Consider the following 25,283-nt stretch of genomic DNA (forward strand, 5'->3'; position numbering starts at 1 on the left):
AAAAGGTCCTGCAGTCAAATATACCTTCACCCCATAGCTCTGACTCAGCTGGTGGCCGGCTGCTTCCCCCAGGGCATCTGACTCAAAACTAAGGAGCGGAAGATGAAAGGCAAGTCTGGGTTTCTGGCCTGTGGTGAGAAGGGGGCGTGGGCATGACACGTGGTTTAGAGAAATACCTTGAGCTTCTCCAAAGTGACTCACTCTGGAGAGAACTGGAGAGAACAAGGGGTTTGTGTTTGGTTCAACACCAAAGGTAAACAGGAATCTCGTTGTGACTTTCAGAACTGTCTACAGCAGCACAGTTCAAATGCTGAGTGGCTGTATATATTAAAACAAAAACAAAATAACCTCAGAGCTCTGCCTACTATCCACCGCTGAGCTTGGTGTGGCAAAGACAACACATGCCCACAAAGCATTAGCTGCCCGTGACAGTGGAGGTCCCATCACAGAGGGCTTAACACTCAGACCAAGGGCCACAAGCCAGCTTATGAATCACAAGACTATCTTAAAATTAAATCTATCAAACAATTTAGAGAGGATAGCGGGGAAGTCACAGTGTCCCACCCAAACTCAGTAGATTCAGTCAAGGGTTTAAAGAGAAAATGTGGGAATTTGGTTAGCTATTAAAACAAATATGATTACTTCTGAGCGAGTGTTGGGAAAGAAACAATTGAAGTGTTTCTAATAATTTTTGGAAATATAAAAAGCATACTGGACTTTCTCACTCACGTTCAGTTGGAATTTAGAAGCTAACTCAGCAGTAGTGCTTGGAAATTTTTAAGTACCATTCCAGGAGCTAAGAACCAGTTTAGACACTGTGATGCCATGAGCTTTTCACGTGGGCAGCTCTGTCCCAGAATTTGTAGAACTTAGGTACTGACAGCAAAAATAGGTCAGATGGAAAATGTCAGATTTGTGATTACATGAGAAATTAAACATTATTTATATTTCTTTCCTTCTCATTAGAGCATTAATATACTTGTTAAGCTCAAATAACAGACAATCATCATTGAATTAGCTATACCTTCTCACTGCTATAATTGTTAGAATTATCACTCTCAACTTCGAAAGAGACAAAAAGTCACATGGTTGGCCTTCATTACAAGAAAAGTCACAGATTCATTTCTAATTTGTAATATTTAGCATTAATGTGAAATTTTGAGTCTTATCCATTAAATCCCTTGAACAAAATAATAATTTGCTCTACATTTAGCTTGTTTGTTTTTATACTAATGCTTGAGAGGCATGGTGGTGGTGGTGACTGGAAGCTCACTTGCATTTTCAATGAGCAACTCTGGAATGTCACCAGACAGATGACCAGGGCAAACCACCAGGATCCAGTTTTCCTGAAGTTCCTAAATCCTGTGGGACCCAGTGAAGGGTTTTGGGGAGCTGTGGTTAGTCCCCTGGGACACAAGAATGATGAGCCTTGAACAAAATCAGAGAGGACCCAGAAAGAGAGAGAGAGGTTAGCTGTGTGGATCTTCTCCAGAAACATGGACTTCTGCTAATCTAAGCGAGTGACCCCAGATTCACTCTACTCCAGCCTTCAGGTACTTTATGCCAAATTCCTTTTGGAAGCTCAAAGGGAGTTGTGATGGGATGAAGAGAAGTTCTCCCGCCCCTCCTGGGACAGGGAGCATGGGTGATGGGGGAAGGGAGGTGCAGCACAGCAGACAGAGCCCCAGGCACACTGAGGGTACATGGGAAGCCCTTCAGATGACAGTGAGGAAGCTGGAATATCGGTTAAGAGGAGTGTGGTGCTCAGGGGAAAACTGCTTTGTAACAGTCACCGAAGTCCCTGGCTGCCCTCATGATTGGTTTGGTCTAGGTAAATGAAAGTTAATTGTAATTTTATATATTTATGGCACCCTCCCCAGGCCAGACTGACTACGGGCGACTTTGGGAAACAGAAAGACCCAAGATGACCTAAAATGGACGATATGCACTTTGATCTCTAACACACTTACAAACGTGTCAAAAATCTGAAACCATATTTGTCAATATTCTGTCTCTAGATAAAACATTTTTTATGTTATACTGCAATTTTGTAAAAGAACGCACTTATATTTTAGACTACACCCATGAACAAACAAGATATTCCAAAAGGTTATCCTAGGTTCCAAAACTATGTAAATGTCAATTAGGGGAAGGGTAAAGAGTTTCACTTTTAAAGCTGGTAAGTTCCCCAGTGCTTGATAGATGCACATATCACTTTGTGCTTTCATAGCTCCTAATTTGCAGCTAAAAATATCTTCCTTTTCTTCTGCTTTTTATAGGTTGTCACATGCTCCTGAGTTCTGGTCTGGGGCAGGCAGTGTTTCCTCATATCATGGTGACAACATTTAGGTGAAGGCATGTCACAGTGCCCTTGCACCTCAGCTGCACCTGATTGCGCATTAATAGGACACCTAATAATACACTAAAGCATTACTCAGATTTTAACATATGAGCTTTCTTAGCATGCATTTTAAATGCATGCATTTTGAACAATAGCTTTGTGATTTATGTAAAGCTATAGCCTTGCTTAATTTACATAACTTTCGAAAAGGAACCGAAGTCAGGGACAACCACAAGATGGAACTTAGCACTCTCCTATTGTTCAGCTGTCTCTTTGCCCACTGAAGTCTGAGAGTTAGTCTTTCAAGTGATAATGGGAGGTGCCGGGCACACACTGGCTAAGTTTCTTAAAACAACAATACCCAGAGAAGGCGCAAGGGGGTACACTTCATTCTTACAACAACAGTTTGCAAGAAAATTTTAAAAAATGGCAACTAAAAGGAAATGCACTTTGCATAATAAAAGTAAAAAAGCAACGTCCAGGCAAGTAGCTTCCTTTCATTAGATTCAAGGTCTGAGTTTCTTTCCTCCCCTCTTAGATCCCTCCCCAAGCAGGAGTGGAAACTCCCACCATGTGCAATCTTGTTTACTCTGTAAGAACCGATGCCCTAAAAAATGTCAGTCTGCTCTCCCAAGCACACGCCTGGCCTGCGACCAGTCAGTCACAGGGGGGCACCTACTTAATCATGCAGGAGGCTCGCGTCGCAGCTATTTTTACCTGATGCTCAGCCATCTGGCTCTCTGGACTCCTGCCCGGCTCCAGGTTCTCGCTGAGCTTCAGCTCAATGGCCTCCATTTTTGCGGAGTTGGACTGCAGGGCGTCCTGGTACTTCTGCTGTCGCTCCAAAGCTTCATACAGGGTGCGCTGCTTTTCACTGATCTAAAGAAGAAAAGGGGCCTGACCGAACGTTTCCTAACCCTTGCCTTCTCGATTATGACACCGCTTTCCTCACTGCCTTCCCCCTGCGGCCCACCAGCGGGCTCGGCTGCGCGGGGATGTGCAGGCTCTAGGGGCGAGTTGCAAAAGACACCCACTAAGGTCATGGGCGCCTGATGGGCTCAGGGGGGTCCACGTTTCAAGGCTCACCATGCTCTTTAAAGTCTCCCAAGAGCGCTGCAGCTCATCCAGCTTAGCGGTCGCAGAGGGCTCCAGTCCTGGCCCATAGAAGTCCTGGGGCGGCACCGGGCAGGGGTGGATCCTCGTGGCATCTGTCTGCAGCCTCTCGGCAGACAAGGCTCCGTAATAGGCAATGTCCTGTGGGCGCAAAGCACAGCGCTGGAGCCACGGGGACAGCGTCTAGGCCAACATGCCCTGGGCACTGCCTGTCAGGTGGGGAAGGGTTAGGAGCACACCTGTCCCAGGGGCTACACACTGTTAAAGCGAGGAAATTCTTGTGGCAAGAAGGAGAAAGCACATTATAGTTGCTTTAGAATTTCAGTTTATATTTAAAAAATCAACAAGTTTACCAATAAAAGTTGTCAGAACTCATTCTTGTTTTGTATTTGGTAAAATGGAAATACAAAAAATGTAAGTGATACACATATTTAAAGATGGATTAACTACTATAGCAAAAAACAAACAACAACAAAAAACCTAAATCATCTTTTCTAAACATTTCCTAAAATGCTATTTAATGCAGTGATTGAAGTTTTGAGTAATTTTTAAAAGTATTTGCTTTAAATAAAGCTAAATTTATAGAAATTCATTTTTCAGGTATAGTCAGAGTTTTGATATTTGTGAGCTCATTATTTATGGAAATTCATTTAAATGTTTTAATATTAAATAAGGGAAAAAATAATGGGGAAGTCAAAACTACTCTAAGAAACAAATAATAAAAAAGATTTCCTTCAAATAGATTCCTGGAAAGCACACACAAAAATAAAGTGAATGATGAAAAACCAGGCTATTGAATTACCTTTATTTCTTGGGTTATAAGTAATATTACATATTTTATTAGTATTGATGATGGAATCAATTACAGAGACATATAATTCATATATTTTCAACTGTGAGCTATATTCTGTGGTTATTTATCTGTATATTAATAGAAATTGAGTTGGCGAGTCATGTTTACTTTCTGGGAATTGCTGTTATAAAGTTCACCACTTTTACAGCTGTACTATTGATGAAAGTTATGTTCATTTAAAATGCCTGAGCCTTATTGATAATAATGTCTTGGTAAAAGGAGGTCCCGGCCATCTGAGAAACCCTGGAGACAGCAGGAAGGGGACTGGAGTTTGGGGGTCTGTAGGCGCACAGAAGGCCGAGCAGTGGAATGAACTCAGACGGCAGCCTGACACCCGAGAAGTCGGGAACCTGAGATCCCAGCTGGCACTCTCCTCCGATGGAGCCAGACAGCTGGGGCCAGTCACTCCCATCCCACATACTGGTTCCCTCCTCCCTGCAGCACTGGGGGTGCTGAGGATTCAATGAGGTTGTATCTGAAGGGCCACAAGACCTTCTGTGTCGTTGCTGTCACTGAGGCTCCAGATAAGTCCCTAACATTTACTGATGGCATTGGGACATGCAGACTGGCCCCTCTCCATTCCTAGTCCTGCCACCAATCTTGGGAAGATTCATCTGGTATTAGCAAGTCCTTTGAAAAGCTCATGTTCGCCCAGCTGGGCGTGGCTCAGCGGTTGAGCTTCCGCCTAGGATCCAGGCTCCACCTAGGTTGAGCTTCCACCTAGGATCGGGGTTCGATTCCCAGTCAGGGCACATGCCCGGGTTGCGGTCTTGGTCCCCAGTTGGGGGTGTGCAGGAGGCAGCCGATCAATGACTCTCTCATCACTGATGTTTCTCTCTCTCTCCCTTTCCCTTCCTCTTTCTGTAATCAATAAAGATATATTTTAAAAATAAATAAAGTTACTTAAATTTTGCCAACACCTTTGTCCCCTTTGCCCATTTAATCTCTGCTTCACTCACCTGGAAAATCCCAACCAGACTCAATCTAACTTTACTTCCCAGAATGCATGCGTGTGCATGCTCACACAACCATGCACACACACACACAGACACACAACTGAAGCATCAGAGAGATACTCCTGAAATTCTTAAACTTCCAAAACCCCGTCTACATTCAGACTCACCTTTACCTTATGCTTGCTAGTCTCCCTGCTTAAGGATAACCCTCCCACCTACTCCCAGAATCCCATCCACCTTTGCTCTTTCAAGGGTCTTGGTCTGTTAATATCCTCTCCCTCTCTACTGACCTTCTCCTCATCATCTAGAGTCAAATCTTTTCCATCTGAAAACACCTACAAACAGTCTTTCTTTCATAGTTATTTTCTTGCAGGATATCATACATTAGAAATGTTCTCAAATCGCAGGCGGTGGGTCATCACAGGTGCAGACACCTGCACACACATTCACAATCAACGTTTCTCCCTTCCTCCCCTTCCCTTCATAATCCAGTTTCTGAAAATGTTGGTTTACACTTGATATGCTCACTTTCTCGCCCTCAATCCCCTTCTAAATATGCAACTGAAGTCCAGTCCCAAGGACCCCATTGGGATTGTTTTTTCACGTCATCAGTGGCTCTTCCCTATGAGATAAAATGAGTATTTTTCGGCCTTTCCCTTCCTTGACCTATCAGTAGCATCCCATGCACTGGCTGGCCTTTTTGGAAACACTTTTCTTTAATCGTTCTGTTCTCCACCCAGCTCTCCAGTCATCCAGTCTTTCTCATTTGCAGATTTCCTCCGCTCATTCTTAAACACGGGTCTATTTATAAGCTCCCAACTGACATATATGGCTGTACATGTATATCCCATGGTCCCTTTCAACTCAACATTTAAAAAACAATCCAGGGAGGGAAATGAACTTAAGAAAAAATGATAGTATCTTAGCCATCTGTCCTCTGAGCTACAAGCTTGGGATTTATTCGCTACTTCTCCTCTCCCTCCCATCCACTGCTTATGTATGGGTGACGCTGTAGTGACACATACCCCGCCACAGCATTGGCTCAGATTCTCATTACAGCACCAACTTCCTCATTCCCAGGCTGCAAACTGGCAGCACGCAGGCTGTCTCTGGCCTGTATGTACCTCACTTGGCCTATACAATATTTTAAATTGTTTAAATTGCTCTTCACTGGGACAGAGAACTTTCATAAGAATCCAGATTCATGACTTCTCTTGCAAGTCAGAAGATAGGCGAGACTGGACGCTGTGTCCATGTGGCTACAGCAATTCTAACAGAGGAGAGGCCGCCTGCTTTATGTGGAGACGTGCTGTCCAGGTGGCCACAGTCCCCCTGCTCTTTCTCTCACTGACATCGCAAGTCTGGGCCTGGCTTCAGAGAGCAACTTCTGGCTCTCACTAGCTTCCCTGGCTCTGAATTGGTGCATCTCCACTCTACTGTCCACATCCATCCAGGAAGATCCTTCTAAAACTCACTTCTGTGCATAGCCTCTAGTCAAATTCCCTCAACGGTTAACTATCAGCTTCTTGGCCAAGTTCAGATTCTTTTGTGTAGCACCCAAGGTCCTCAGGTTGTTTCCTGCAGCCCTCTCAGCTTCCTTTCTCTTCCTTCTTCAAATCTATGTTTCTCTAATTCTTCTGATTCTGTTTGCAGTTGCCTTGATGGGCCATTTTCCTTCCTGACAACATGCTTTCCTACATGTGGTTCCTTTTGCCTGAATAACTTGACATCGCTCTAGGGCCTGCCAACTGCCTAACCTGCACTCCTGCCTTAAAGCCAAAAGGGCCATCCCTGACTAGTACTGGTCTTCAGCCTGGTTTTGGTGCTTTCTCTATGTGCTCCCTGAGCACTTGGTGATTCCTGCTGTCAGAGCACGGGTCCTGCTCTATTGTAATTATCTGCCTGCTCTCGCAGGTGCAGAGCTCCATAAAGGAGGAACACCCTTAGTCTCTGATCCTGAGCACACTGTGCTGTTTGGCAAGTAACAGGCAGACATACACGTACATCAAAAATCATCCATATAAAAGTACCTACTTAAATCTATTATTTTATATATATCTATATACTATTACTGCCCATGAGGGAAAAAAGTTGCTTTAAATGTGGTAAACATTTTAAATTAAATGCTCTATTATAAATTTTAAAAAGGTCCTTAAAAGAGCCAGAATACAATAAATTGTTACCAAAACAACTTTCTTCTGGCTCTTTTGAGTGTGATTGTGAGCGTGTATGTGTATGACTCAGGCCTGTTAGACGGGAAGGACAGCTGGATTTTTTTTTAAGGATTTGAAAATATACCACCTTTTGTTAATGAGTAACTTGGTTGACATAGAATAAATTCAATAGAATAAATCCATCAGTCCTTTAAGGAATTGCCAAGTAAAGGCAGTATTTGTCATTTTGAGGAATCCCCCTTAAAATGTCTCTGTTGCTTATGTGCCTAAGTTATGAGAGTTGTTGTCCAGATTCCTATAACTACCATTTTATAACCATTTTCCAATCAGAATGGTGCTTTTAACAATTCATATCGCATTTAACACTTTTTCACAATTTTGTGAACGAAGTAGCATTGCCTCCCTTGCTGAGGGGGCTGAGGGGCTTCCCAAGGACTTTCAGCTTAGAGGAGGAAGAGCTGGAGCCTGCTCTGAGCTTTAGCTGGAGCCCAGCGCTCCACCCCTTACGCTATCGCCCTTTCAAATCTCTGCTTCCTCAGCTCCCTCCAGGAGCTGAGGTCTTGCTTCCACAGGGATCAAGAAGCCTTCAGCCCATTCTGGGGCAGCTTCATTATCTCTCCCCTCAAGTAAATGAAACTGGCCCCACATTCCGGTAACAGCTACTGTCAGAGACAGGGCCCCTGAAAGTGGGCGATCATTGGTTACATAACAGGCATCCACTTACAGGAGCAGCAAGCACAGACCCTTCTAATGGCCGCGCTGCCTAAAGCAGTTCTATCTGGCTGCTCCCTGAAGCAGCTGCACATTTCTGCACCGTGTTTGAGTCTGGAAACTGGAACTCAGGCGGATCCTAAATGTCCTCCTCAGTTTTAAGAGAAAATCTTGTAAATCCAATGCATCACTGGCCATGTGTATTGGTCCCTTTTCCTCTGACTCACATCACTGTAGAAGAATTACATGTGGCCGTAAATGATGGGTCCATTTGCTTGTGCAACGCCAAGCATAATGCTTTGGCTTTTTAACAGCTTCCTCCCAGTATAGCTGCCTATCATACGTTAAATACAAAACATTTAATGAACTTGTAGTATCACGTGTAAGTATGTTAAGTTAATAATGTGGTTTAATTGATGGTTTCCTGTGATGGGCAAGAGGTGATATAAGAGATTAAAATAAAGCATAGCCTCCCCCCTAATTTGGGGATTTGATTGAGCTTGACAGTCAGAGTCATCACGATAAAAGTGTCCCCACGTTTTTTTATTTCCAGGGCACTGTCACGTGCGTCAAAAGACACTTTACAAGTAGCATCAAGGCTCATAATCTTAGAAAAGGGACATTCTTCCCAGTGTAGTCTCAAGGTCAGTGTTGACTGTTCAATTTGAACATTTTAAGAAGATTAAACATAAGATACATTTTTTTTTTTTTTTACACAATCAACATCGGACTACAGCCACAGTTCTCCGATCCTAACAAGCGTGGCCACAGGGAACAGCGTGTCAAAGAACTGAGTAATGCTTATTTTAAAACCAGTCTGCGGAGGACGGTTTCCCAAATCCTCTAGCACACCCTGAACTTCTCCATTTTGTTGTTTTTTAATTTCCTCTGGTCCTTTTTTAATTATCCGCCCCATGGCCATCTTTCTCTCCAGAGTCTAAGGCCTGGAGGGCAGGGAGCACAGCTGTCGTCCCCTGTGTTGCACCTCTGGGGCTCAGCGCCGGAGTCACAGGTAGTCAGAATGTACCTGACGAATGAACGAATGGATAGCTGCCCTAGAGCTATATAGAGATTTTTAGCAAGAGAACTGTTTTATCTAAAGGTTTCATCAATTTTATTCTTTCTGGGGGGAGAGAGGGTTTTCTCTATCACAGAAACCCTATTTTGAAATCTTCCGTTTTAAAATAAAAAAAAAAAAAAAAGTGATACATCTGTAATATAGTTTATAGAATCTTTGGTCTGTTTAATATTTCTTCCCTGATACTACAGCTAAACCCCTTTGAACATTTACATAATTTCATAGTAACATCATTAAAAACAATTTTTTAGTTGTTTTGGCTAAATGTAAAAGAGATTGTATTGCTCAACATGCATGAACATTTTTTGATTACCATATGTGTCTTCTTGATTTCTGTCTAATATTTTCCATGAAAACTTTTAACCTATTTAATTTGATACAATCTATTTTAATAAAATGTATGCTAAAAGGCATCTCAAAACAAGGTATTATTCCTATTTTATAAAAAATAAAATTTAAGATTATGAAAGGTGAGAAAATTCAAATCTACTAAGGTATTCCAATATGTAAACTGGCAACCAGCCCTTTAAATTCGATGACCATTAGTAAATGAAGAAAAAGTATAATATAATGAACAGAAGCTTTCCATCTTCAAAATCTGAGCCGGTAGGTGTCCAAACTGTGTTCAATACATGTTAAGACAGCAATGGAATCACAGGGGTGACACGTTTTCTGTTAGGATGCAGTACTCCATTACAGACAGCTGTTAGACACCAGAGCCAGAATGCCTTAAAACAGAGCCTCCTCCAGCTATAATTTCTGTGACCCAGTTTTTGCTCGTCTCGTTGCCAGGAGCCCTGGAGAGGAGATGAAGTGTAAAGCCAGCAGTGGTCTCACGTGGCAATCATAGCTTGTGCCATTGTCACACCTAATGGTGTGCTCCTCAGAGTCTAGGATTCACACCCACAGCCTGATAGGAATGAAGTCCTGCAACCATCCAGAGAGCAGAGCTCGGGGAGGGCCAAGTGGGCGGTACCTGGTTAACAGAAGCTTCCGTGTTAGCCACAGGTGAAGGGGAACGACAGGCAGGTGGAGAGGAAATCTCACTGTTGGTTCCCTCCTCCCCAGACTCCTCAGTGACAGGTGACAGCAAAGTGTGACAGCGACCTGCAGTCATCTGTCACATAAAAGGGAGCCCAAAGGACACAAAAAAATCAGTTAGCTATGTAACAAAAGACCTGGTCTGGTGTAGGTCAAAACAAAGATGACTATATAACAAAGGTTAGAATGACTGAGACCCATATTTACATGCAAATTTGTGTTAATATGTAGAAGTTTCGTTCAAGTGAACTTAATGAGAGGAACCATTTGTAAAAGAAACGGTGTTAAGGAGGTGCACGTCATGTCGAATGTTTTGTCCTTGATTAAACAGTTCCCTAATTTATTTTTCTTTCTTGATTGTATCTTTATAAATAATTTTTTAAAATCATGAATTGTACAACTGATGGAGGAGTCTATGAAATTAAGCTTGGATTTCTGTGTACATCTCAAATTTCGAATATTCTAGGAAGATAATTACACCCTAAGTAATAGATTGCCAAGCATGGCACAGTACACACGTGTGGAAAAAACACAGCCCTGGAAAGCACTGAGTTACCAAAATAATGCATGCATTTTAGATGCAAAGTGATGGGGAAATAATGTAGACAGAAATGAATGGGACTTCTTTCTTTTAATCCAAAGCTAAACTTTGGATTTTCTATTTTCTTATTTTTCTAAAAATAGCCTTTCTTCTATATTTTACTAAACATTTCTACAACTAAATACACATATCTAGTCAGCCAGTGCTTTAACTTGGAAAACTCATAATATATGTAGCACGGTTCTCTCATCCCCCAGAAAACTAGAGAACTATGCAAAGGGGTTTTTTTGACACTTAGAGCCTCTCAGTAGCCTTGCTAAGTTATAAACAAACGCAGGGCCGACCTTTGACCCGTTAAGTAATTCAGCAGTTTCCAGCAAACAGCTTTAGTTCAACTGTCATTGTTTACAGTGTCACACACTGGCTTTGGCCCCAATGTAGCAGAGAGTTAAGAAGACTGTTCCTGGGCTCTAACCTGCAAGACCTGCCCCTGGTCCCTAAAACAAGCCAGAGGGAACCTGGAGCAGGGAGCCGGGTACAGTCAGAGAAGAGAGTGCTTGGCCGCGCCCGGCAAACCTGGCGGTGACCCTTACTTACCATGACCACGGAGGGGTGGGCAGAGGTGGCTGGGAGGAGCTCCCTGTCCAAGTCCTCCGCCAGCCCCTCCACCTCGGTCACCGTCAGCAGCATGGTGGCGTTCCTGGCTTTCATCGTCAGCATCTTGCACTTGGAGTTCAAAGCGGCGATCTGCTCCTGGTAGCCCTTGATTTTCTGAGCCAGCTCCTGAGGAAACATTTTCCCACCCCCGTGTCAGAGCAGCATCGAGAGGAAACCGAGCTGGCGGCGCTCATCTTCCTCCGGGGCCGGCCAATGAAAGCACAGAGCTGTGCCAGGCGGCGGCGGGAGGCAGGATGTGGACGGGGCTGAGCAGCAGCTGCCTGCAGAGGGGCGCGGCCGGCAGCCGGGCGCTGGGGCAGGGGCAGGGGCAGGGGCAGGGCAGGCCCGCGGGATCCCAACCCGAGGGGTGCCGCCTGCGCAGTCGGGGACTTATGCAAACGAACGACCTGCAACTTTCTTCAGAATGCCTGAACCTGTCACTGCCAGATGGTTCATGCCATGGAAATCAGGTCATGTGATGACTAAAATTACAAAAAATGCAATGCTCAGCTCTCTGCTGAATATATGAAATCCAGCAGTCGGTTGTTCACACGGGGTCGCTAAGCAAACTGCTTGTCTTTCCTGCTTCCTGGGGAGTTATTTTTGTAGATAAGCTGAAAATTACATATGAAAGCCAAATTTTTAAATGCAGATGGCACCCAAAATAAAATTTGGTACATTCATCAAAAGTTCCTTCAGGTACTTCACCATGCTTCAAATGTTTCTGAGGCTTCAAACTGGAGCTTTGAACTTGTCCAGCTCAAATGTAATGCCTTTCAAATACATTTCTTGTTGAAAAAAATTGTGTTGAGAGATAGAGGGGTCTAAAACTTTTTCCAGGAGCTAACTGAATATATATTCTGGACATACATATTTTCCAGAAATAGCTCTTAAAAATTCTAAAATATTAAAATTCTAAATAATAAATTAACATGGTAACTCTAAAATATTAAATTTATATTTTCTTACTTAAAAGATGTATACATCTTTAAAAAAGTGAAGATGTATATCCTAAAACCTTAGTCCTAAGAGTGCACTACCATTCCTTTTTCCAATTCGTTTTATTTGGCTCCCTTATCTAAAAAGTTGTCATTTAGTGTTTGTACAGAACACAGTCTGTGACAAAGATATTATGACATCAATGACTTTAAAATCAGTGTGTATATACAGATATGTATACAGACACTATCATTTTAAAGACATTGACATTCAAACTAGAGCTTTGAACTTGAAGTTCAGAAACAAACAAAATGACAACAATAACAAAATGATGTGTGTGCGTGTGTGTATGTCTATGGGTATGTGAGTGTGTATATGTGTATGTATAGGTACATGCACATGTATACACATGTACACACATATATGTACTATTTTGTTACTGTTGCCACTTTGTTTCTCCCCTGCAACCCAAACTGAGGAGTGGAAGGGAAAACAGCCAGCAGCCTGATTTCCTGACTTCTAGCATAGTCCAGGGATTTTTTTAAAGCAAGCGCTTAAAAAGTAGAAATCATCACTTTTTTACCTATTAGGGCTGCTAGGTAATTAATTAAACCTAACAGGGTTTTAAAAATAGTGATTAAGTAGCTATTTACTATACCTGGTCTCACGCCTAACACACGAGTACTCTATTAATAACTAGTTAAATGCACATAAAAAAGACAACTACCAGCTCACCGACTCCTTGAATTCTTTCTCCATGGGACAAATCTGTGTGCATTCTTACGGTGCCTCGCCCCATCGGGGTAGACTGGAGGAATCTTTGTGAAGCACCATGAGTCTTAGACCTCCCACCCTTTGTGCCCGCATGGATGGCCACCGCCTGCCCCGACTGCAGGACCGACGCACACCCACGCTGACAGTAACGCCCACTGCCTAAACGGGAGTCCTCAGCTTTACTGCGTGGAAAACTCCTCTGGGCTGTTTGATAAAAATGCAATCCTGGTCTCCACTTCAAACGGTTTTGATTTGCTAGGCTTGTGGGAATCTGCACTATACAGCTATCCTGTGTGAGTGGCTGGAGAATTAGCTCTCTGGAACTTTCTTCTATAAGATAAACCTGTCCATCTCCCACTAACTTGCAGGTTGGGGGTTGAGTCCGCTATATTACTTGGAGCACTGACGGGGTTAACGTGTTCCCCACTCTCAGAAAGCATGTGTACTTTTCATTTTTACTGGGCATTTCCAAAAATGAACTTAGAAGATGACTACAAAGGTGAGGGCTTCAGGTACAGGGGCTGCTCTGAGGAAAGCTGCCCTCTGGGGGGCGCCACCCGCAGTCAGGAGCAGGGCTGTCAGGTCCATAGCAAGAGGCCTGACTACTCTCTCCTACGATTTGAAAGTGGCCGATAATTTTCTGTTTAAATGCAACACTTGAAAAATCATGGAAAATACGGGAATTCCTTATAAATGAATCAATGATCAGTTATTCTACGACTTAGAGTTATCCACAAGGAAACTAGACTCACATCAAGACTGAAATTCTATTAAAAGCAGACCGCAAATACAGGAAGAAACATTCTTCCAAATTTTTATGTTATCTTAAATCAGGCTCTCTCCTCTCAGCACTTTCCTTCCTGCGTTTGTTTTATAGGTACAATGAGCCTCGCCTAGGACTATGTCATCGTTGCTATGAAGGTGCATTCTGAATCGCATGACAAAGCTAACAAATGTCTGCACTGATGCTTAGAGCTGGGGGAGAATGTCACAGAATGAATAGACCACTGAACAGGAGCCAGAGAGCAGTCCACAGCTGCTTGTGCTGCGAGCTGGCTCCGTGACCTTGGGCAAGTCATTTGTTTTCCTAGACCATCATTCTATTCTTTTGTGCAGTGAGGTAGCTCAAATAGTTTCTGCAGCAGTGAGAACTAATTTGGAGCCAAAAATACTAGATTAGAATCTATTTTCCCTGAGTAACTAGATCTGGGAGCTCAGGAAGTCATCTAAAAAAAATCTGTTTTTCTTTTCTTGTCAGTAAAATAGAAACGAAAAAAAATCCTTACCTCACCGGGTTGTTATAAAAGGTAAGGTAAAAACTTTGTAAATTGTTTTGAAAAACAGAAAATCGTGGTAATGATAATTATTGTTATTCCAGAGAAGATTTTTTAAAAATATTTTCTGTGCTAGGATAGAACAGTTGTTACAACAAAATTCTGGGTCTTAGAAAATGGGATTATAAATAGCTTCAAAATAGATTTACAATATATAGTCTAATGTCTGAGTTATATAAACAGTGGTTTCTGATATTTGCATAACATTTTCTTTTAACCAATGGCATAAGAGAAACAAATGTTAAAGTAGGTGATATCTACCATGTAGGAGTAAATGTACGTGGGGTATTTATTTACATTATTTTATAAATCATATATATATAAATGTGATTTATGCATTGGCTGTGTCAAGAAATTAAAGAATTGCATTTGGAGAGGGGAATGGTGAGATTTTTCCATCCATAAAAGGCAACAAATGAATCTTCTGAGACCCTCACTATGATGTTTGGTTTGTGAAAAATAAGTTTGTTGCTCCATGACAACAGAGTTAAAATAGAGCACATGGAAGGAGAAGCTAAATGTCCACCTCTGGCACAGAGAAATAAGACACCCCCCACCCCCAGGCACTTACCAGAATTCATGATGCTATGAGCCAGCCCCCAAGGGAAAGAGTAAATGTGGCCTACATAGGAATTGACAAGCCAGGAAAGGAATTCACTGCCAAATATCAATGGGCTCAGACACTCAAGGTCTATGATCTCTGAAACCAGGTCTGCACAAAGGGTGTCCAAGTCCTAAGCTCATAATGATGCCAACGGTACGAGGAAAGAGGCACTTTTGTAAATGGGAAGATGCTGAGAGGTACAGCCTGGAAGTCAACAAAACAAAGAATATGGCCCATTCTCTGATCTTGGTGAAAGGAGCTGAAATAACCAATATTTGAAAGAACAGATGCTTATAAAAATGTATGAAATATCCTTTCTTTTTAAAGAAGGTGATCAGGGCAGCAAGACTTTGAGCATTGCTACTGCTTTCAGGCTTTAAGCACAGGTCTCAGCCTGGGTCTTGGTGTATTAACTGTGAGAATTCAGGGGCAGGAGACAGTCTCTGGGTCCTGGTTGAGAAATGTCATGAACAACATGCAAAGAAGTTTTGGAATCAAGGGGAAGACTCATGCTACTGGACCTTGGAAAGGATTGGCAAAAATAGCCCTCAAAATGCAAAGAGAGCTGAAGAGACTGCCCAAGAACACGTTATGCCAGACAGAACCTTTCTCTTTGATTCACTAGAAACCAATCACGAGTTCTAACCAAGCCAGCATCCTGCCCGAGTTTCCGTCTCACCTCGTGCTGAGCAATCTGGGCTTGCAGCTCCTGGATGTTACTGGTGGCCACAGGCTTGTCCTCAATCTCTCGGTGAGCTCCTTCTATCAGCTCCTGGAGGTGCTGCATTTCTTGTTCATAGTGTTCATACTGCATCACAGCCTCCTTTGGGAAAAGAAAGACCACAGGAGTTACCTTTCAGTATCAGTAACTGTGTAAGCAATTCGTGCTGCTCTCTGTCAAACTACAGTCTTAACTCCTGGGGAATAACGAAATGATGGCTAGAATCCCTCAGAGACTCAAATCCTCAACTTTACTCAGGTTATTTCAGAGCCTTCTTTTTAAAACACGTCGCCAAGATTATTCATGAACTCAAAGTAGTTAAGTGGCTAGACACTCCGTGTGCCCCCTACTCACAGCACCCTGACGGTGGCAACGTCATGGCCGGACGCGGTGGGAAGCGGTATGAAAACCACGATTGCTTTATTTTTCCATCTAAACCATACTGAACACATGTGTAAGGCACTTGGTAAGAGCTGAAGTGGGTGGTAAAAAATTAATTAAGCATGACTTCTATCCCCAGGAATCTACTGTCTAACAGAGTGTAAGACAAGGAGCGAGGGTAACTGAACAAAGAGGCTGCTAGCAATGCAACCAGAGGGTATTTTTAAAAGAATATATCTTTATTGATTTCGGAGAGAGGAAAGGAGAGGGAGAGAGAGAGATAGAAACATCAATGATGAAAGAGTCATTGATCGGCTGCCTCCTGCACGCCCCCGACTGGGGATCGAGCCCGCAACCCAGGCATGTGCCCTGACTGGGAATCAAACCCCGATCTCCTGGATCCAAGGTCGATGCTCAACCGCGGAGCCACACCTGGCTGGGCTGGAATTTTTGGATAAATGTGGTGCAACATGAGTTGAAATGAGATATGAGGTAAATAGTGTTGTTGTATCTTCCCAGTAAATGATTTTTCTCTTATTAAAGAGACTAAGAGTTATCCTTTGGTGTACTTTCAGGCACAAAAATGCATTTAGTGCACCATTAAGCTGAAATATGAAAAAAAATTCTGCGATATATGCTAGCGGTAAGTCATATTACAAGGTTCTAGATGATTCTAGGATGAATTATGAAGTAAAAACACCGCTGAATATAAAATTAACCCGTGTAAGTTGTCCTTATAAAAATATCGCTAAAAGGTAGTTCTCACCACCAGATATTTTTATAGAGCTTTCCCCAGGCTTTTGTGGGCGATCCACACAATAGCATTTCATCTCCTAATTTTACATACCCACAACACCTGTCACATTTAACACTCTGGGTGTGTTTGCAGGGCTGAGCCCACATGACGCTCAGCAAGGGAGCCCGTGACCCCTGGGCTGCGGCTGTGGTGCCGCTGGCGTGGGGACCCCCGCAGACCCAGGCTGGCCCCCCGCACATGCCTGCAGGACGTTGCACTGCTGGATGGCGGCATGCTGCAGCCGGCTGGCCTCCTCCTGCAGCTGCAGGGCCGCGTGGCACAGCGGCAAGCTGGTGACCACGTCCTCGGGGATCCGGAGGGCGCTCTGGCAGACCTGCACGGCGTGGACCTTGGGCTTCAGCGACTCCACCTCACACAGCAGGTTCTGAAAGTGCGAGTGCATAGTTCACGCATTTTATATTCAGGAGTTCCTTTCACAAGCAAGGGTCGCTCACATTGCAGCCCGTTTCCCAGTTATAAACATTTTCCACGAAAGGTTTCAAAAAACAATGCCTACAGAGCTAAGACTGACCGCGTCTAGAAATCGCTTTTCCTCGCTCCCCCCTTTTAAAGCTGAGGCCCCCGCTCATCTCCCCTGAAGTGCTTCTGCTCACCTGCCGACGAGAGAGCTGCTCCTTGAGGCTGAGCCGTCCGGCCTCCGGAGAAGTCAGCGTGGCCTGCGCTTGCTCCAAGGCAACTTGCAGGTGTTTCAGCTCTGCCTCAAACTGGCTCATGTCCTGCAGAGGACAAGCAACGTGGGTGTCAGGGCTGAGGCACCTGAAGTTCAAACTCATAGGGAGGGTAACATCAGGGGCCAGGAGGCCCCTCAGAGGGGAGCGCTGCATCTCCGCCAGAAAACCACCAGTGTTTTTTAATGATGGACTTCTCAATTTAAATTATTATTATTCTTGCTTTTTACCTCGGCAGCATCTTGGAGATTCTGCGAACGCATTTTGATCACCTGCCGCAAGCCCTCGGTCTCCCGTCCCAGGTCGGCCACTTGCTGAAACATCTTTTCTGTGTAGTACACGCTAGCGAGGGACTGTAACTTCTCAGCCATTGCGTCCAGATCGCTGTGAATTTCTTCAGATTCCTCCAGCATGGTCTAGAGTGAACGATCAATATTCACAACACTGACAGGTAGGTGGAGAGGTACAGGTAATCAACGTGGACCATCAGACTGGGAAGGGAGTAGGGAAGACATAACTCACACCTCCCATGGCCCTGGGGACGTGGGCGCTGTGTGCCCTCTTGGGTCTAATCTCCACACCCCTGCGCCCACTCCCCACCTACTATTATTCCCATTTTACAGAAAAAGAGTCGAAGTTCAGAAACTGTAAACAATTTCCCAAGGCCACATGCTATTAAGTGTTGGACCACAAGGCCGAGGCTCTGTCCATCACGCCGAGAGGACCCCTGGTGAGGGTCAGGACACGAATGTTCCAGCAGAGACAGTGCTCTACACATCGGGCAGCTTCATCAGGCTGCTGGGCCTCCTGTCTTGCCTCATACTCATTTAAACTAAAGAGATGCATTCCAGCTCTCATATTCTACACCTACGGTCTACGTGCGGATCAGTCTAAGGAATGAAAATAGGGCAAGAGCATTGCAAACAAACAAAAAACCTTTGATCACTCGCTTTAAGTGAGACAAGGGGGTAGACGCAACTTAGGGTCCCAGGAGGAACAGAACACGCCCTCGTCATTCAGGACGGGACCATCTACTGGGGTGACTAACGCGGATGGGTTAATAACCATGTAACAGGCACTGCCCAGGAAAAGTGAAAGAGAAGACAGGGTAAGGAAGGTAGAAACGGGACGGACTTGCAGGAAGGCTGGAGAAGGCTTCCTGGAAGAGTCACTCTGAGTGTCTGCACAGAGTCACGGGATGTCCGCCTTCTGACAGATGGGGAGGAAGGGGGCAGGCATTCCAGGCCGAGGGAGCAGCCAAGCCAAGGCACAGGGGGGAGTGAGCACAAAGCGGGCAGGTACGGGGCCGAGTGGTGTACAAAGAGAAGTGGGAGGGGCGACGTTATTCTTAAGCCACAGACCCTGATTTTTTAAAATAGAGCACATTTTTTTCTCACAATAAACAGTCTATACGGGGGAGGGGGCAAATGTAGGTTTACAGTTGTAATACAAATAAATAATACAATAATTAATAAATAATAATACAAGAATAAACTCTGTGCTTCCCATACTCACAACTGTAAACCCACTTTTGCCCACCCCCGCATTTGTATAAATAAACGATTCCCTAGTCCCAGACCTGAGAGAGAATTCAAGGAAGCCGAGCTGCTGCTACGTGTGGGTATAGCTCTAGGTAATTTAGATCATAACCCACCTACAAGTTTGCATCTTCCTCTTTCACCTGACACTGGCAACGTGCATTTTCTCTCTGTGCACTGTTTCTGGATAAAGTTGGGCGCCTTTAATTCCTGAGGCGGGGACAGGAGAACTCCCTGGAACGGTGCGTGCGGGCCGAGTTCTCTCCTGAGCGTCCGTGTGAAATAACCACCCACACCCACTGTCTGTCCATCTGCACTCAACCCACCCAGCTGCCCAAGTCAGAAAAACAGGGCCGTTGCCCTTGGCCCCTCCCTCCCTTCCACTTGCAGCCACAGACTCCAGCTCAGTAAAGCCCTTGCTCCTGTCTTCTCGCAGCCTCCAGAGAGGCCCTGTCCCTTCCTCCTGGAACACCACAGCCACCTTCTGTGTCGTCTTCTCATCATCAACCTGCTCGTGCCCACAGGCTGCTAAGTCATCTTCCTTAAACGCAAGTCTGTACTTGTCCCTTGCCTGCAGAATATCTGTCAAAGGCTTCGGAGTGAGTTTAGGATCAAGTCCAAGTGCTTATCGGGCTCCCAGGATCTGTCTTTTCCTTTGCTCTCTATTCTTGTCTTCAAGACCTCTCTTCTCCGGCACCTTTCAGGGGGCCAAGCAGGGCTCCCCTCACTCTCACAACTACAGAAGGAGGCTGGCTGTCTCCCAGGACTCAGCCCAGAATCGCCTTTTCCTGAGAAGGCTCAACCGTCTTCTCAAACCCTGGCAGTCTGGGTGGAGCGCCCTTCTGGGGGCTCCTTCAGCACCTTGGCCCCTCAGTGCCTGCATCATCTCAGGGCGCTGGAACTGTCTAGATCTGCCTCTATCTCCTTCCTCCCTTTAATGATCAACTCCCCGGGGGCTGGGACGGGCAATATTGTTAGTACTTCAAATGCAAACTTCAATTCCTACCTTTGCAAAATACCTTATAAATGTTTGTTGAATAAACAAATGAGTATAGGAGTTTTTTAGAAGAAAAAGCCTTTATGGCCATTTTAAAGACTGCGTTATATTCCATTATATCCAAAAATTTACTCAGAAAAATGAGTTGACATTTAAGTTTCCTTTAAAATTCCACTCCAGTGATTAATACTGCATGAAATATTTTCTACAGTTTGGATTACAGAGTAGAAACATTTTGATGATCATGATTTGTTTTGCCAATTGTTTTTCAAAGAGCTTTTACCAAGTTCCCAGGAGTGTTTGAGAGCTCTTGCTTCCTTAAATATGAACTTTAAAAGAACAGTGTTAACTCGATAGTCAAAACACTTTCTCTCTCTTACATTTGCATTTCTAGATTTCTAATGAGACTGAGTATTTTTTCATTGTTTACAACCAGTTATAACTTAAGTCTTGTATGTTACTATATAAGCATATCCTCAAATAGAAGACTGGAGTTGTTTAAGGAGGATTTCTTGAAAACTGTGTGAGAGTGATTGGAAATAAAGACTGTAGATACAGGGAAACCAATTAGAAGCCTGTTAAAGCAGCCCGAGTTGAAAAAGAAGCTCTGATCTAGAACCCTGTCAACTGGAATGGGAAAGGGGCTGGATTTAAAACACATGAGTATACAGAAATCGAAATAAAAGAGAAAATCTAAAATACTTGAGGATATCCATGTAACTTAAAAAGCATTCTGCATTTTATTGCAAGATAACTGGGCTACTAGATATCTATGTCTGATTCAAACCTAAATTATAAAAGAATGAAATAATTTCCTGGATGACACAACCCACAGAAAATATCAGAGGAAATGAAGCAATGCAGCCACCTTGTGATGTGGGCTCATTGCCGGTGCCCAGCTGACCCCTGCTTCCTGTGGAAGCCAGGCGGCCGAGGCCAGGGGAGGGCTGAGGAGGAGGCGTGAGAGCTCAAGGCTCACGTGTCAGATAATGCGCGTGCTAATGTCTGCACACGAGTTACACCATCTGATCCTTATAATAATTCTGCAATATAAATCGTTACATCTCCATCTTACTGGTGAGAAGTCTGAATCTAGAGACAGAAAGGAGTTTCCTCCAAATCACACCACCCTAAATGGCAGAGCTTGGTTTTCCCATCAGTCTGACCCTGGCTTACATAATCTTTCTATATGTCATAGCATCTTTCATCAGGAAGGGTTCCCCACCACATCCCTGCATATAACTGTTCCAAAGAAGATGCACAAAAGGGACTGGTTATTTTTGGTCTTGGGAAAGGAAAGTCTAGGGGAGATAGAGGACATCCATTCATTTATACAGTTTTAGCAAATTTCATGTGTAGCTACTTTCTTTTAAACCACTGGACAAGTAGTAGGGCTACCTTAGCTTTCTTTTTTTCTCTGGCACCTATAATCATTTGACATCACAGCCCTCTAAATTTTCTTAGTCTAGCTAGTTAAATTAAATTGTTCTCTTAGTTACTCTTTGAAAATTATTTTTCCCAAAGTTACCTGATGTGAAATGTATTGTTCCCGAAGTTGTTTCGCAGAATTCCACACGATCTTTCCATGTACCAAGATTTTAGCTTTGTCAATCCACTTCAAAATCAATTCAAGCATTTCATTGCATTCTTCTAAATGTGATGATGCCTAAAAAATCATTAACATTCAGATAACAAATGTGACCTCTACTTGAGCTACTCATCGGTCTTCTGTCACTCTTTGGATACGGTAGTCGTGGGGGTTAATCCATTATAATATCTGAGATATTTAAAGTGTCAGCATGAGAAACATTCAAACCCATAGAGAATTTTTATTAGTTTATTGGAGCTAAACTGACAACACATGCCAGGGAGCAAGATCTCAAAGTTCCACAGAAAAACAGTTCTGTAGCTTCTTCTAAAAATTGAGGTGGGGACTTAAGGAAGACTGGAGCAGACAGGAAGGTAGTGATTGGATTACAGGGCGGTTAACAAGATTATATGCTCTCTTGAGGGTGGTTATGTATTTTTTAAAGGTGTGCTATCCTAGATGCACAAGAATAATGGATAGGGCTAGCTTAAAACTGTTCACTAAAGAAGTTACAGGCCTGGGTTAGGACCTGCCCAGTTAGGAATTTATGATCAGATCACCCTGCGAGGTTACTTTCCATAGAACACCTCACCGCCCCTTTTTTAATCTACAAAGGGGGTCATGAAAAATCACGTCCTTGTTGAAAATATTTCAAGGACTTCTCAGTGACTTTAGGATAAAGTCCATGTCCTTGAATAATCTGTCTTTTAAAAAAATTCTCTATTCTCGTCTATTATTCATCTACCTAGCTCCCCTTTATGCCTCCCTCCTTCCATACCCCACCCTCACTGAGTAAGGAGGTGGGAGGTGGGGATTATGGCATGCCAGGTTTCAATATTGTAATTCATTGGTTGCCAAATTCTGATTTCACTTGTCCCTGGTTACAGAGAACATACACAGTCACTTAGCAAAAGTTGAGTCTACACTCAACAATTATGATGGAGATATGACCTGAACCTGTTAAGTAAATGATAGCTATTGTATCTTATCTATATATCTGCATACATATCTTACTTTAAGATACTTGAATTCACACAAACTGATTTGTAAAACATGTTAATGAATGAGTATTCATTTTATAAAATACTTTCCCAATTTACAAAATATTCACCCTAAAAGTACACTTAAATGATATCTCTGTCAATGAATTTATAATATGGTTTGATGTAAAATAAAGGCAGGTTTATGTAAGTCTAATTCTTAGGAACATAAGTGTGATATGAAATAAACTACTTGTAAATTACTCTCATCATTATAAATATCATCTTTTTAAAAAAGATGGAGCAGACAGGAAGGTAGTGATTGGATTACAGGGCGGTTAACAAGATTATATGCTCTCTTGAGGGTGGTTATGTGTTTTTTAAAGGTGTGCTATCCTAGATGCACAAGAACAATGGATAGGGCTGGCTTAAAACTGTTCACTAAAGAAGTTACAGGCCTGGGTTAGGACCTGCTCAGTTAGGAATTTATGATCAGATCACCCTGCGAGGTTACTTTCAATAGAGAAAAACAGAACACAGAATTTCTGCGCTTGAAAATTATGATTCTGGCCTGGAAAACGTACCTGACTGAGCTTCGAGAACCGATTCTCAGCCTGTCTAACAGTCTGCAGGTGAAGTTCGGTCAGTTTTCCTATCTTCTTGGTCAGTGGTCTCCCCAGTTGGCCATTCTGTTCCGAGAACTTCTGTACTGCTTCATCCAGTTCCATCAACTTTAAATTACAGGCATCTAATTCCTCCCCGAGCTCCTAGATGGCCATCCAAAAGAAAGAACATTAGACTACAGAAATGAATTTCTCCAGATTTTTCAAGATCAGAAGGATGATATTAAATGACGTTTGTGTAAGACAAATACTATAAGGAGTAATTCTACCATGATTAGGTCATTTCTATTTCTTTGGTTGGGAAGACAGAGCCGGATGTTTTGCAACCCTGGTGTTTATTTCTTATGAGGCTGAGAGAGCTAATATTTTCCTTCTGCCCCACCCAAAAAGGATTAGTCACTTAAGTCATCAGTGGAGAACTCAGATTTAGCTCCCAAGAAAGAACATCCTTCATTGTGGAACTAACGTATTGTATTCCTAGCTCATTTACTTCTCTGACACTTTTCCTGCTTACCCACACGTGCATGTATGTTTATCACAAAGTTCAATGTGATGATAAATTATACCATGTAGAGAGGTCTATGCTATCATCTTCATACAATTTCTTTATTGCTTCTCTTTTACTAGCTGTTTTTAATGAAGCTTGCTGATCAAGAAAGTTCTTTCTTATACCCTCTAAATGAACTAACTCCAAAAAAGACTAAATTTAGTCAGTAGCATCCCTTATGTTTCCAGTTCTCTTCCTTACCTTTTGGTCAGTTTTTGCTTGAACTAAGTTATCTGTCTTTGCTCTCAGCTTAGTTAGAATAGCTGTGAGATCTTTGGTGATCTTCTGAATTTGCTGGCCGAATTCTTGGCTCGTGGCCTTGCTCTGTTCAGCTTGTTTTACTTTGTCTTGGATCTAAATAATCAGTGAGAACAGCAAAACCAACCATGGTTAAAACTGGGTAACAGAGATGGACCACCTCCATGTGGAGATGTTGAGAGATTTCAGGTGATTCGTGCTGCTCTGGCATTGAGGAGCTTTGTCAAACCAGCCACATGCAGTGACAAACTCACATGGTTTTCCACGCAGCCTCACTTCCCCCATCTTTATGCATCCACTGCATGTTTTTCTGTTGCTCCTTCAGCAAAGGAACAAGCAATGCACGTGCAGCGATTCACTCATCAAATATTTAGAGTATTCACAGATGGCAGGGCAGATAGCTCAGTTTGAATCTGTTTCCTAACACTGACCTGGAGCACACAGACTCCTCTAAACCTTTTCTTCATAGCATGCAAAACTCTTCCAGGTAACTGGAACACACACATTTGTTTCCAAGCACCTTTTCGTAAGAGGCTGGTAATGATCTGGTAACCCCTTTTCTAACTTGGCCATTACATCCCTACGGTTTGAACAAAAAGCATGACGCACCTCCGGTTAGAAAGGAGGTGAAAAACAGCAGGTAACGTTTGCAAGTTTCTAATGGCCTTGGGTGGCCTTCATCACAAATATTCATACTTTCGCTTATTATAAAATGCCGAAGAAGCGATATTCTCTTTATATAAACAAAAGGCTAAAATTCATAGAAGGGTGACTGGTAGCCTCTAGGTTCTAAATAAATATTTGTTGGACACACAATATATATCTTATTTTGTTGTTGTTGTTTCTTTAAGTCCCTTTTTTGGAAAAAGGGAAAGCAGATATGTTATGGTTCATTATCTGACATTATTGCTCATATCATCTGATACGTGCTGCTATTTTTTTTTGCCTATGATGAAGACCTCTAATTTAACAGTATTGTTTTATGCCGAGCAGTTTTTAATCCTGTTTCCATGAGGAGGTACTTGTGAAAATCAAGACTCTTGCACAAG

The 25,283-nt window shown here is 43.1% G+C and overlaps 1 protein-coding gene across 3 annotated transcripts in view; it reads right to left on the minus strand.

Moving 5' to 3' along the window:
• Positions 1-25,283, minus strand: part of SYNE1 (spectrin repeat containing nuclear envelope protein 1) — a 357,645-nt gene that overhangs the window by 121,140 nt on the left and 211,222 nt on the right. The window contains exons 85-95 of one of the 3 annotated variants that reach the window (XM_081140676.1): positions 24,178-24,330; positions 23,391-23,573; positions 21,767-21,904; positions 17,934-18,119; positions 17,629-17,751; positions 17,217-17,399; positions 15,796-15,939; positions 11,406-11,591; positions 10,203-10,343; positions 3,428-3,595; positions 3,059-3,220 (exon numbers count right to left, since the gene is read on the minus strand). In XM_081140676.1, the coding sequence (XP_080996802.1) occupies positions 3,059-3,220; positions 3,428-3,595; positions 10,203-10,343; positions 11,406-11,591; positions 15,796-15,939; positions 17,217-17,399; positions 17,629-17,751; positions 17,934-18,119; positions 21,767-21,904; positions 23,391-23,573; positions 24,178-24,330 (1,767 nt within the window). Of the gene's footprint in view, positions 1-3,058; positions 3,221-3,427; positions 3,596-10,202; positions 10,344-11,405; positions 11,642-15,795; positions 15,940-17,216; positions 17,400-17,628; positions 17,752-17,933; positions 18,120-21,766; positions 21,905-23,390; positions 23,574-24,177; positions 24,331-25,283 lie in introns of those variants that run through there. The other 2 variants (XM_081140675.1, XM_081140674.1) reach the window with 2 other exon arrangements.

This window comes from Miniopterus schreibersii, assembly GCF_964146895.1.
Source record: "Miniopterus schreibersii genome assembly, chromosome: 6".
NCBI lineage: Eukaryota > Metazoa > Chordata > Mammalia > Chiroptera > Miniopteridae > Miniopterus > Miniopterus schreibersii.